This window comes from Scyliorhinus canicula, chromosome 20, assembly GCF_902713615.1.
Source record: "Scyliorhinus canicula chromosome 20, sScyCan1.1, whole genome shotgun sequence".
In the NCBI taxonomy this organism is placed as follows: domain Eukaryota; kingdom Metazoa; phylum Chordata; class Chondrichthyes; order Carcharhiniformes; family Scyliorhinidae; genus Scyliorhinus; species Scyliorhinus canicula.
The window spans coordinates 96,823,040-96,836,521 of NC_052165.1; the positions used below are offsets into that span (position 1 = coordinate 96,823,040).

Consider the following 13,482-nt stretch of genomic DNA (forward strand, 5'->3'; position numbering starts at 1 on the left):
TGCTGCACTGTCAGAGGGTCAGTACTGAGGGAGTGCCGCACTGTCAGAGGGGCAGTACTGAGGGAGTGCCGCACTGTCAGAGGGTCAGTACTGAGGGAGTGCCGCACTGTCAGAGGGTCAGTACTGAGGGAGTGCCGCACTGTCAGAGGGGCAGTACTGAGGGAGTGCTGCACTGTCAGAGGGTCAGTACTGAGGGAGTGCTGCACTGTCAGAGGGTCAGTACTGAGGGAGTGCTGCTCTGTCAGAGGGTCAGTACTGAGGGAGTGCCGCACTGTCAGAGGGTCAGTACTGAGGGAGTGCCGCACTGTCAGAGGGTCAGTACTGAGGGAGCGCGGCACTGTCAGAGGGTCAGTACTGAGGGAGTGCCACACTGTCAGAGGGTCAGTACTGAGGGAGTGCCGCACTGTCAGAGGGTCAGTACTGAGGGAGTGCCGCACTGTCAGAGGGTCAGTACTGAGGGAGTGCTGCACTGTCAGAGGGTCAGTACTGAGGGAGTGCTGCTCTGTCAGAGGGTCAGTACTGAGGGAGTGCCGCACTGTCAGAGGGTCAGTACTGAGGGAGTGCCGCACTGTCAGAGGGTCAGTACTGAGGGAGCGCGGCACTGTCAGAGGGTCAGTACTGAGGGAGTGCCACACTGTCAGAGGGTCAGTACTGAGGGAGTGCCGCACTGTCAGAGGGTCAGTACTGAGGGAGCGCCGCACTGTCAGAGGGTCAGTACTGAGGGAGTGCCACACTGTCAGAGGGTCAGTACTGAGGGAGTGCTGCACTGTCAGAGGGTCAGTGCTGAGGGAGTGCCGCACTGTCAGATGGTCAGTACTGAGGGAGTGCTGCACTGTCAGAGGGTCAGTACTGAGGGTATGCCGCACTGTCAGAGGGTCAGTACTGAGGGTATGCCGCACTGTCAGAGGGTCTGTACTGAGGGAGTGCTGCACTGTCAGAGGGTCAGTACTGAGGGAGTGCCGCACTGTCAGAGGGTCAGTACTGAGGGTATGCCGCACTGTCAGAGGGTCAGTACTGAGGGAGTGCTGCACTGTCAGAGGGTCAGCACTGAGGGAGTGCTGCACTGTCGGAGGGTCAGTACTGAGGGAGCCGCACTGTCAGAGGGTCAGTGCTGAGGGAGTGCCGCACTGTCAGAGGGTCAGTACTGAGGGAGCGCTGCACTGTCAGAGGGTCAGTGCTGAGGGAGTGCCGCACTGTCAGAGGGTCAGTACTGAGGGAGTGCCGCACTGTCAGAGGGTCAGTACTGAGGGAGTGCTGCACTGTCAGAGGGTCAGTACTGAGGGAGTGCCGCACTGTCAGAGGGTCAGTACTGAGGGAGTGCCGCACTGTCAGGGGGTCAGTACTGAGGGAGTGCTGCACTGTCAGAGGGTCAGTACTGAGGGAGAGCCGCACTGTCAGAGGGTCAGTACTGAGGGAGTGCTGCACTGTCAGAGGGTCAGTACTGAGGGAGTGCTGCACTGTCAGAGGGTCAGTACTGAGGGAGTGCCACACTGTCAGAGGGTCAGTACTGAGGGAGTGCCGCACTGTCAGAGGGTCAGTACTGAGGGAGCGCCGCACTGTCAGAGCGTCAGTACTGAGGGAGTGCTGCACTGTCAGAGGGTCAGTACTGAGGGAGTGCCGCACTGTCTGAGGGTCAGTACTGAGGGAGTGCCGCACTGTCAGAGGGTCAGTACTGAGGGAGCCCCGCACTGTCAGAGGGTCAGTACTGAGGGAGCGCTGCACTGTCAGAGGGTCAGTACTGAGGGAGCCGCACTGTCAGAGGGTCAGTACTGAGGGAGCCGCACTGTCAGAGGCTCAGTACTGAGGGAGTGCTGCACTGTCAGAGGGTCAGTGCTGAGGGAGTGCCGCACTGTCAGAGGGTCAGTACTGAGGGAGCGCTGCACTGTCAGAGGGTCAGTGCTGAGGGAGTGCCGCACTGTCAGAGGGTCAGTACTGAGGGAGTGCTGCACTGTCAGAGGTTCAATGCTGAGGGAGTGCTGCACTGTCAGAGGGTCAGTGCTGAGGGAGTTCTGCACTGTCAGAGGGTCAATGCTGAGGGAGTGCTGCACTGTCAGAGGGTCAGTACTGAGGGTGTGCTGCACTGTCAGAGGGTCAGTACTGAGGGTGTGCTGCACTGTCAGAGGTTCAGTACTGAGGGAGTGCTGCACTGTCAGAGAGTCAGTACTGAGGGAGTGCTGCACTGTCAGAGTGTCAGTACTGAGGGAGTGCCGCACTGTCAGAGGGTCAGTACTGAGGGAGTGCCGCACTGTCAGAGAGACGGTACTGAGGGAGTGCTGTACTGTCAGAGGGTCAGTACTGAGGGAGAGCTGCACTGTCAGAGGGTCAGTACTGAGGGAGTGCCGCACTGTCAGAGGGTCAGTGCTGAGGGAATGCTGCACTGTCAGAGGGTCAGTACTGAGGGAGTGCCGCACTGTCAGAGGGTCAGTACTGAGGGAGTGCTGCACTGTCAGAGGGTCTGTACTGAGGGAGTGCTGCACTGTCAGAGGGTCAGTACTGAGGGAGTGCCGCACTGTCATAGGGTCAGTACTGAGGGAGAGCTGCACTGTCAGAGGATCGGTACTGAGGGAGTGCCGCACTGTCAGAGGGTCAGTACTGAGGGAGTGCTGCACTGTCAGAGGGTCAGTACTGAGGGAGTGCCGCACTGTCAGAGGGTCAGTACTGAGGGAGTGCTGCACTGTCAGAGGGTCTGTACTGAGGGAGTGCTGCACTGTCAGAGGGTCAGTACTGAGGGAGTGCCGCACTGTCATAGGGTCAGTACTGAGGGAGAGCTGCACTGTCAGAGGATCGGTACTGAGGGAGTGCCGCACTGTCAGAGGGTCAGTGCTGAGGGAGTGCTGCACTGTCAGAGGGTCAATGCTGAGGGAGTGCTGCACTGTCAGAGGGTCAGTACTGAGGGAGCGCCGCACTGTCAGAGGGTCAGTGCTGAGGGAGTGCCGCACTGTCAGAGGGTCAGTACAGAGGGAGCGCTGCACTGTCAGAGGGTCAGTGCTGAGGGAGTGCCGCACTGTCAGAGGGTCAGTACTGAGGGAGTGCTGCACTGTCAGAGGTTCAGTACTGAGGGAGTGCTGCACTGTCAGAGGGTCAGTGCTGAGGGAGTGCCGCACTGTCAGAGGGTCAGTACTGAGGGAGCGCTGCACTGTCAGAGGGTCAGTGCTGAGGGAGTGCCGCACTGTCAGAGGGTCAGTACTGAGGGAGTGCTGCACTGTCAGAGGTTCAGTACTGAGGGAGTGCTGCACTGTCAGAGGGTCAGTGCTGAGGGAGTTCTGCACTGTCAGAGGGTCAATGCTGAGGGAGTGCTGCACTGTCAGAGGGTCAGTACTGAGGGAGTGCCGCACTGTCAGAGGGTCAGTACTGAGGGAGTGCCGCACTGTCAGAGGGTCAGTGCTGCGGGAGCGCTGCACTGTCAGAGGGTCAGTACTGAGGGAGTGCTGCACTGTCAGAGGGTCAGTACTGAGGGAGTACCGCACTGTCAGAGGGTCAGTACTGAGGGAGTGCCGCACTGTCAGAGGGTCAGTACTGAGGGAGTGCCGCATTGTCAGAGGGTCAGTACTGAGGGGGTGCCGCACTGTCAGAGGGTCAGTACTGAGGGAGCGCTGCACTTTCAGAGTGTCAGTACAGAGGGAGTGCTGCATTGTCAGAGGGTCAGTACTGAGGGAGTGCTGCACTGTCAGAGGGTCAGTACTGAGGGAGTGCTGCACTGTCAGAGGGTCAGTGCTGAGAAAGTGCCGCACTGTCAGAGGGTCAGTACTGAGGGAGTGCCGCACTGTCAGAGGGTCAGTACTGAGGGAGTGCCGCACTGTCAGAGGGTCAGTACTGAGGGAGCGCCGCACTGTCAGAGGGTCAGTACTGAGGGAGTGCTGCACTGTCAGAGGGTCAGTACTGAGGGAGTGCCGCACTGTCAGAGGGTCAGTACTGAGGGAGTGCCGCACTGTCAGAGGGTCAGTACTGAGGGAGTCTGTGTTGAGATCGAGAATCAGCTCGATGGGCTGAATGGTCTATTCCTGCTGCTGTTTTCCACATTTCTATGGAGCCATTGATGATAAATATATCTTCGGTGGTATAAATATCTCCATCTCTGTGATAGATGCCCATTCTCCTTCAGGATTGGTCAGTTGGTGCCTGTGAACTCTGCAGTTTAGTGACTCCCTCCCAATGATTGAATCGATATCTCCACAGGTCGTCACAATGGTGGTCCCAGCCCCCCAGATGTCGTGCAGAAGATCAAAGAGACTGTCAAAGACCCGGATCGGAACCTTGGTTAGCATCTTCACCTTTCTCTCCCGTGTAGGTTTTCCGGGAATTCCCTCACTCGCCATGGCTGCTGTGGAAGCAAATGCAGATCTTCAAAACTGGCCGTTGACATTAACGTTGGTCGTGTGGTTACCCACGAGTGGGGACAGGAACAGTCTCCGGGACGACACAGACAGACAGATGTGTGCCAGATGCCGTTTAACAGACAGAGAGTTTTGAAGTGATGCAGTTTTTTATGTACAGGAAACCAACCTTCATTTTGTCACTCTTTGTGTGTCAGTGAAACTTTTAAATTTCTGAAATGGATGCCATTTCCCCCAACCCATGTTTTCTTGAAGTCCATTTGAAATTGGCTCGCATCAAATTAGACATCTAGTTTATTCATACATTCAAACCCGTGGAATGGTCATCCCAACTACAGACTCACACAAGCACAGAAGGAGTTTTGAAAGAAAAGAGATATACAACTGCTAAAAACAAAGATATGGATATTAATTTGCATGAGGAACAGAGTTCAGTAGGGGGCGTCTATAGCCAACTTACAAATCATATGGCCTGTGCCAGCTATTTTTGATGCTTGTTCTTAAGTGTGTGGAAAGTAAGGTTTGCTTTAAGCAGTTGATGGTCTCTTTCATGTCACCTGGACATTGCCTTAATCAGAGAAGAATCAAGGATGGAGGAGGTTTCTGTGGAATGTTTAACAAACCCTGGAGTTCTGAGTCCAAATCGCGGATTCCACAATTTCAGAAGGATGTCAAGGTTGTTTCAATCCTAGTTGATGTTACCACTGGACAGGAAGGTTCCAGATTGAAACCCTGCCTCAAGTGACCGTAACTTATCCGTTTTTTTCCAGAGGGCTGGACTAACAATTAATTTTTAACGAATGTCAAATTGAACATTGATTAAACATGCAATTTTTGACCACAATACAATACTCCTTCACTCCCACTTACCTTCCCAAATATACACCGATTCTCAGAACAACACAGATTCCATTCTGTAACGTTCCCAGTAAATAAACAGTCCCCATAAACCAACAGTCTGACTGTGGTCAGACACACCCACGCTGAAAGTAAGTGGCAGATGCCGCCCAACTGAACTTCTGCGGATTTCTCCTCGAATACCCCTCCCCCACCATTTGATTATTACTCTGTGAGCCAGCTGTCATCCAACCCTAGTTTCCGCATGGGTCTTTCCAAGCTCCGTTGTCAAAAAGACAGCACTCAGAATCTCCTTCCATGTGATGGGTTCCCTCAGCATTTCCCAACGTGGATCCACTTCCAGGATTCCCAACTCTCCTTTCGGTCATCCTTTGTCTGGAATAACCACGCGCAGTCACGATTTTGACGCAATCTCACTGGTAGCCAGCCTCCGATAGACGACTATTGTTTTGCAGACGGCACTGAGACTCGCTACCTCAGGATTGCTTAAGATCTCTGACTTCCCTCGAGCCAACTTCGCTGGTTCTAAACCTAACTTCCAGGAACAGTCGTACCCTGTTCCAATTCCAGTTCCCCCTTTTCTGCCATAACTTGTTTTCCTGGGACCTCCCCGTTCATGACTCGCTGTTCTTTACACTCTCGGACTTGCTGACTCGCCGATTACTCTATTGCATTGCTTTTTGCTTTCGGACAGCACTGGGAGAGCCCTTCCCTCCCTCGCTGCTAACCTCACGCTGCCTCGTGCTCAGGTAAACTGCACTCACGTCTTCCTTCCTAAAGGTGCCTCTGGTTGCCAAGCAACATCTCATTCCTTCCCAGCTCATGATTACCTTTTACATCATAAACACTCAAAATACAATCGAGGCTGAGTTGGAACTGAAGTCAAAACTTTAAAACACTCTGTCCAGCATGGAGCTAACTAAAGATTTAACCCTTTCTTGTACATTTAACCCAATGAAATCAATAACAAGTTTCTCGTTTCCAAATTACAAAGTAGATCATTTTAAAACTCCCTCTGGTTCCAAACTACGCCTTGGAGAGGGGGCAGGGGGCGGAGGGGATTTATCAGAGAGGGTGTCAGCAAAGAGGGGACATATTTTAGGAACAGACATTGTCCAGAGAGTGGGGAGAGACAAAGAGACTCAGGGTGGGGGAAGGGATGAACGCAAAAATATTTGAGGGGGTAAGGAAGAGAATGAGACATGGATGGGGTGAGATGGAGATGGAGGGGGCAGGAGGACATTGGAGTGGGGCCAGAGAACCAGCAGGAATCAGAGGGGCCGAGTGGCCACTCAATGAGCTGTAAGTGCAGAGATAGACTTAACAAAGCCTATTGTTCTTTACAGATATCTTCACCATCGGGATCGGGGACGCGAGCAAGGAGGAGCTGGAAAAACTCACAACGAACAAGGAAGAACCTCATTCTTACTATTTCAGAAGTTACAATCAGCTGGAGGAGTTAACAGAGCTGATTCAAAACAGACAGAGTGAGTAGAGGGCTGGAGTTGGCAGGAACTAAACTGATCAATAATTCAAACCCACTGTACACAATCCCAATGGATATAAACCCCTTCCCGTTCACTCCCACTGTGCACAATCCCAATGGACCCAAACCCCTTCCCATTCACTCCACTGTACACAATCCCAATGGACCCAAACCCATTTCCATTCCCTCCCACTGTACACATTCCCAATGGACCCAAACCCCTTCCCGTTCACTCCCACTGTACACAATCCCAATGGATCCAAACCCCTACCCGTTCACTCCCACTGCACACAATCCCAATGGATCCAAACCCCTTCCCGTTCACTCCCATTGTACACAATCCCAATGAACCCAAACCCCTTCCCGTTCACCCCCACTGTACACATTCCCAATGGACCCAAACCCCTTCCCGTTCACTCCCACTGTCCACAATCCCAATGGACCCAAACCCCTTCCCATTCACTCCACTGTACACAATCCCAATGGACCCAAATCCATTTCCATTCCCTCTCACTGTACACATTCCCAATGGACCCAAACCCCTTCCCGTTCACTCCCACTGCACACAATCCCAATGGATCCAAACCCCTACCCGTTCACTCCCACTGCACACAATCCCAATGGACCCAAACTCCTTCCCGTTCACTCCCACTGTACACAATCCCAATGTTCCCAAACTCCTTCCCGTTCACTCCCACTGTCCACAATCCCAATGGACCCAAACCCCTTCCCATTCACTCCCACTGTACACAATCCCAATGGACCCAAACCCCTTCCCGTTCACTCCCACTGTACACAATCCCGATGGACCCAAACCCCTTCCCGTTCACTCCCACTGTACACAATCCCAATGGACCCAAACCTATTCCCGTTTAGAACATTATTTTCTTCCCAATGATGCCTGGTGATTGGGACAAATTCTATTTTACAATTTGAGGGATTCTTCATTCTCAGGTGACCACGTTGGCTGTGGGGTCAGGGGTCAGAGCCGGAGGACCAGGAGTGTTGGTCGAATCTACGGTGGAGAAAAGGCTGATGAAAAACAGTGGCCCTGGCAAGTTTCCATAGTAATGGTGAGAGAATAGGAATCAGTCCCACAGGCATTAGAGTGAAGGTCTCTCCACACTGTCCCCATCAAACACTCCCAGGACAGGGACAGCACGGGGTTAGATACAGAGTAAAGCTCCCTCAACACTGTCCCCATCAAACACTCCCAGGACAGGTACAGCACGGGGTTAGATACAGAGTAAAGCTCCCTCTACACTGTCCCCATCAAACACTCCCAGGACAGGTACAGCACGGGGTTAGATACACAGTAAAGCTCCCTCTACACTGCCCCCATCAAACACTCCCAGGACAGGTACAGCACGGGGTTAGATACAGAGTAAAGCTCCCTCTACATTGTCCTCATCAAACACTCCCAGGACAGGTACAGCACGGGGTTAGATACAGAGTAAAGCTCCCTCTACACTGTCCCCATCAAACACTCCCAGGACAGGTACAGCACAGGGTTAGATACAGAGTAAAGCTCCCTCCACACTGTCCCCATCAAACACTCCCAGGACAGGTACAGCACGGGGTTAGATACAGAGTAAAGCTCCCTCTACACTGTCCCCATCAAACACTCCCAGGACAGGTACAGCATGGGGTTAGATACAGAGTAAAGCTCCCTCTGCACTGTCCCCATCAAACACTCCCAGGACAGGTACAGCATGGGGTTAGATACAGAGTAAAGCTCCCTCTACACTGTCCCCATCAAACACTCCCAGGACAGGTACAGCACGGGGTTAGATACAGAGTAAAGCTCCCTCTACACTGTCCCCATCAAACACTCCCAGGACAGTTACAGCACGGGGTAAGATTCAGAGTAAAGCTCCCTCTAAACTGTCCCCATCAAACCCTCCCAGGACAGGTACAGCACGGGGTTAGATACAGAATAAAGCTCCCTCTACACTGTCCCCATCAAACACTCCCAGGACAGGTACAGCACGGGGTTAGATACAGAGTAAAGTTCCCTCTACACTGTCCCCATCAAACACTCCCAGGACAGGTACAGCACGGGGTTAGATATAGAGTAAAGCTCCCTCTACACTGTCCCCATCAAACACTCCCAGGACAGGGACAGCATGGGGTTAGAAACTGAGTAAAGCTCCCTCTGCACTGTCCCCATCAAACACTCCCAGGACAGGTACAGCACGGGGTTAGATACAGAGTAAATCTCCCACTACACTGTCCCCATCAAACACTCCCAGGACAGGTACAGCACGGGGTTAGATACAGTGTAAAGCTCCCTCTACACTGTCCCCATCAAACACTCCCAGGACAGGTACAGCACGGGGTTAGATACAGAGTAAAGCTCCCTCTACACTGTCCCCATCAAACACTCCCAGGACAGGTACAGCACTGGGTTAGATACAGAATAAAGCTCCCTCTACACTGTCCCCATCAAACACTCCCAGGACAGGTACAGCACGGGGTTAGATACAGAGTAAAGTTCCCTCTACACTGTCCCCATTAAACACTCCCAGGACAGGTACAGCACGGGGTTAGATACAGAGTATAGCTCCCTATACTCTGTCCCCATCAAACACTCCCAGGACAGGTACAGCACGGGGTTAGATACAGAGTAAAGCTCCCTCTACACTGTCCCCATCAAACACTCCCAGGACAGGTACAGCACAGGGTTAGATACAGAGTAAAGCTCCCTCTGCAATGTCCCCATCAAACACTCCCAGGACAGGTACAGCACGGGGTTAGATACAGAGTAAAGCTCACTCTGCACTGTCCCCATCAAACACTCCCAGGACAGGGACAGCATGGGGTTAGATACAGAGTATAGATCCCTCCACACTGTCCCCATCAAACACTCCCAGGACAGGTACAGCACGGGGTTAGATACAGAGTAAAGCTCCCTCTGCACTGTCCCCACCAAACACTCCCAGGACAGGGACAGCATGGGGTTAGATACAGAGTAAAGCTCCCTCTGCACTGTCCCCATCAAACACTCCCAGGACAGGTACAGCACGGGGTTAGATACAGAGTAAATCTCCCTCTACACTGTCCCCATCAAACACTCCCAGGACAGGTACAGCACGGGGTTAGATACAGTGTAAAGCTCCCTCTACACTGTCCCCATCAAACACTCCCAGGACAGTTACAGCACGGGGATAGATACACAGTAAAGCTCCCACTACACTGTCCCCATCAAACCCTCCCAGAACAGGTACAGCACGGGGTTAGATACAGAATAAAGCTCCCTCTACTCTGTCCCCATCAAACACTCCCAGGACAGGTACAGCACGGGGTTAGATACAGAGTAAAGCTCCCTCTACACTGTCCCCATCAAACACTCCCAGGACAGGTACAGCACAGGGTTAGATACAGAGTAAAGCTCCCTCTGCACTGTCCCCATCAAACACTCCCAGGACAGGGACAGCACGGGGTTAGATACAGAGTATAGATCCCTCCACACTGTCCCCATCAAACACTCCCAGGACAGGTACAGCACGTGGTTAGATACAGAGTAAAGCTCCCTCTGCACTGTCCCCATCAAACACTCCCAGGACAGGGACAGCATGGGGTTAGATACAGAGTAAAGCTCCCTCTGCACCGTCCCCATCAAACACTCCCAGGACAGGTACAGCACGGGGTTAGATACAGGGTAAATCTCCCTCTACACTGTCCCCATCAAACACTCCCAGGACAGGTACAGCACGGGGTTAGATACAGTGTAAAGCTCCCTCTACACTGTCCCCATCAAACACTCCCAGGACAGGTACAACACGGGGTTAGATACAGAGTAAAGCTCCATCGACACTGTCCCCATCAAACACTCCCAGGACAGGTACAGTACGTTAGATACAGAGTAAAGCTCCCTCTACACTGTCCCCATCAAACACTCCCAGGACATGTACAGCACGGGGTTAGATACAGAGTAAAGCTCCCTCTACACTGTCCCCATCAAACACTCCCAGGACAGGTACAGCACGGGGTTAGATACAGAGTAAAGCTCCCTCTACACTGTCCCCATCAAACACTCCCAGGACAGGTACAGCACGGGGTTAGATACAGTGTAAAGCAACCTCTACACTGTCCCCATCAAACACTCCCAGGACAGGTACAGCACAGGGTTAGATACAGAGTAAAGCTCCCTCTCCACTGTCCCCATCAAACACTCGCAGGGCAGGTACAGCACGGGGTTAGATACAGAGTAAAGCTCTCTCTACACTGTCCTCATCAAACAATCCCAGGACAGGTACAGCACGGGGTTAGATACAGAGTAAAGCTCCCTCTGCACTGTCCCCATCAAACACTCCCAGGACAGGTACAGCACGGGGTTAGATACAGAGTAAAGCTCCCTCTACACTGTTCCCATCTAACACTCCCAGGACAGGTACAGCACGGGGTTAGATACAGAGTAAAGCTCCCTCTACACTGTCCCCATCAAACACTCCCAGGACAGGTACAGCACGGGGTTAGATACAGAGTAAAGCTCCCTCTACACTGTTCCCATCTAACACTCCCAGGACAGGTACAGCACGGGGTTAGATACAGAGTAAAGCTCCCTCTACACTGTCCCCATCAAACACTCCCAGGACAGGTACAGCACGGGGTTAGATACAGAGCAAAGCTCCTTCTACACTGTCTCCATCAAACACTCCCAGGACAGGTACAGCACGGGGTTAGATACAGAGTAAAGCTCCCTCTACACTGTCCCCATCAAACACTCCCAGGACAGGTACAGCACGGGGTTAGATACCGAGTAAAGCTCCTTCTACACTGTCCCCATCAAACACTCCCAGGACAGGTATAGCACGGGGTTAGATACAGAGTAAAGCTCCTTCTACACTGTCCCCATCAAACACTCCCAGGACAGGTACAGCACGTGGTTAGATACAGAGTAAAGCTCCCTCTGCACTGTCCCCATCAAACACTCCCAGGACAGGGACAGCATGGGGTTAGATACAGAGTAAAGCTCCCTCTGCACCGTCCCCATCAAACACTCCCAGGACAGGTACAGCACGGGGTTAGATACAGGGTAAATCTCCCTCTACACTGTCCCCATCAAACACTCCCAGGACAGGTACAGCACGGGGTTAGATACAGTGTAAAGCTCCCTCTACACTGTCCCCATCAAACACTCCCAGGACAGGTACAACACGGGGTTAGATACAGAGTAAAGCTCCATCGACACTGTCCCCATCAAACACTCCCAGGACAGGTACAGTACGTTAGATACAGAGTAAAGCTCCCTCTACACTGTCCCCATCAAACACTCCCAGGACATGTACAGCACGGGGTTAGATACAGAGTAAAGCTCCCTCTACACTGTCCCCATCAAACACTCCCAGGACAGGTACAGCACGGGGTTAGATACAGAGTAAAGCTCCCTCTACACTGTCCCCATCAAACACTCCCAGGACAGGTACAGCACGGGGTTAGATACAGTGTAAAGCAACCTCTACACTGTCCCCATCAAACACTCCCAGGACAGGTACAGCACAGGGTTAGATACAGAGTAAAGCTCCCTCTCCACTGTCCCCATCAAACACTCGCAGGGCAGGTACAGCACGGGGTTAGATACAGAGTAAAGCTCTCTCTACACTGTCCTCATCAAACAATCCCAGGACAGGTACAGCACGGGGTTAGATACAGAGTAAAGCTCCCTCTGCACTGTCCCCATCAAACACTCCCAGGACAGGTACAGCACGGGGTTAGATACAGAGTAAAGCTCCCTCTACACTGTTCCCATCTAACACTCCCAGGACAGGTACAGCACGGGGTTAGATACAGAGTAAAGCTCCCTCTACACTGTCCCCATCAAACACTCCCAGGACAGGTACAGCACGGGGTTAGATACAGAGTAAAGCTCCCTCTACACTGTTCCCATCTAACACTCCCAGGACAGGTACAGCACGGGGTTAGATACAGAGTAAAGCTCCCTCTACACTGTCCCCATCAAACACTCCCAGGACAGGTACAGCACGGGGTTAGATACAGAGCAAAGCTCCTTCTACACTGTCTCCATCAAACACTCCCAGGACAGGTACAGCACGGGGTTAGATACAGAGTAAAGCTCCCTCTACACTGTCCCCATCAAACACTCCCAGGACAGGTACAGCACGGGGTTAGATACCGAGTAAAGCTCCTTCTACACTGTCCCCATCAAACACTCCCAGGACAGGTATAGCACGGGGTTAGATACAGAGTAAAGCTCCTTCTACACTGTCCCCATCAAACACTCCCAGGACAGGTACAGCACGGGGTTAGATACAGAGTAAAGCTCCCTCTGCACTGTCCCCATCAAACACTCCCAGGACAGGTACAGCACAGGGTTAGATACAGAGTAAAGCTCCTTCTACACTGTCCCCATCAAACACTCCCAGGACAGGTACAGCACGGGGTTAGATACAGAGTAAAGCTCCCTCTACACTGTCCCCATCAAACACTCCCAGGACAGGTACAGCACGGGGTTAGATACAGAGTAAAGCTCCCTCTACACTGTCCCCATCAAACACTCCCAGGACAGGTACAGCATTCAATTTGGTAAAAGACTGATTCCTGGGATGGAGAGGTTGTGTTCTGATGAAACTCTAAGTCATTTTGGATCAGATTCATCGGAGTTCAGATGGTGAGAATGGATCTTGTAGAAACTTATAAAATTCTAACAGGATTAGACGGTAGATTCAGAACAAATTTTCCCAATTGTGGGTAAGTCCAAAACTAGGGTCAGTGTTTTCGGATTAGGGGCGGGCATTTTGGGACTGAGTTGAGGAGAAATGTCTTCACGAGACACAATTGGAA

At 52.4% G+C, this 13,482-nt stretch overlaps 1 protein-coding gene across 1 annotated transcript in view; it reads left to right on the top strand.

The window, feature by feature from the left end:
• Nucleotides 1-4,178: 4,178 nt before the first annotated feature.
• The window catches only part of LOC119954823 (coagulation factor IX-like), a 29,260-nt gene continuing 19,956 nt past the window's right edge, over nucleotides 4,179-13,482 (top strand). The window contains exons 1-3 of the mRNA XM_038780365.1: nucleotides 4,179-4,257; nucleotides 6,539-6,679; nucleotides 7,633-7,751. Coding sequence (XP_038636293.1) covers nucleotides 7,749-7,751 — 3 coding nt within the window. The 5' untranslated portion in view covers nucleotides 4,179-4,257; nucleotides 6,539-6,679; nucleotides 7,633-7,748. The remainder of the gene's footprint in view (nucleotides 4,258-6,538; nucleotides 6,680-7,632; nucleotides 7,752-13,482) is intronic.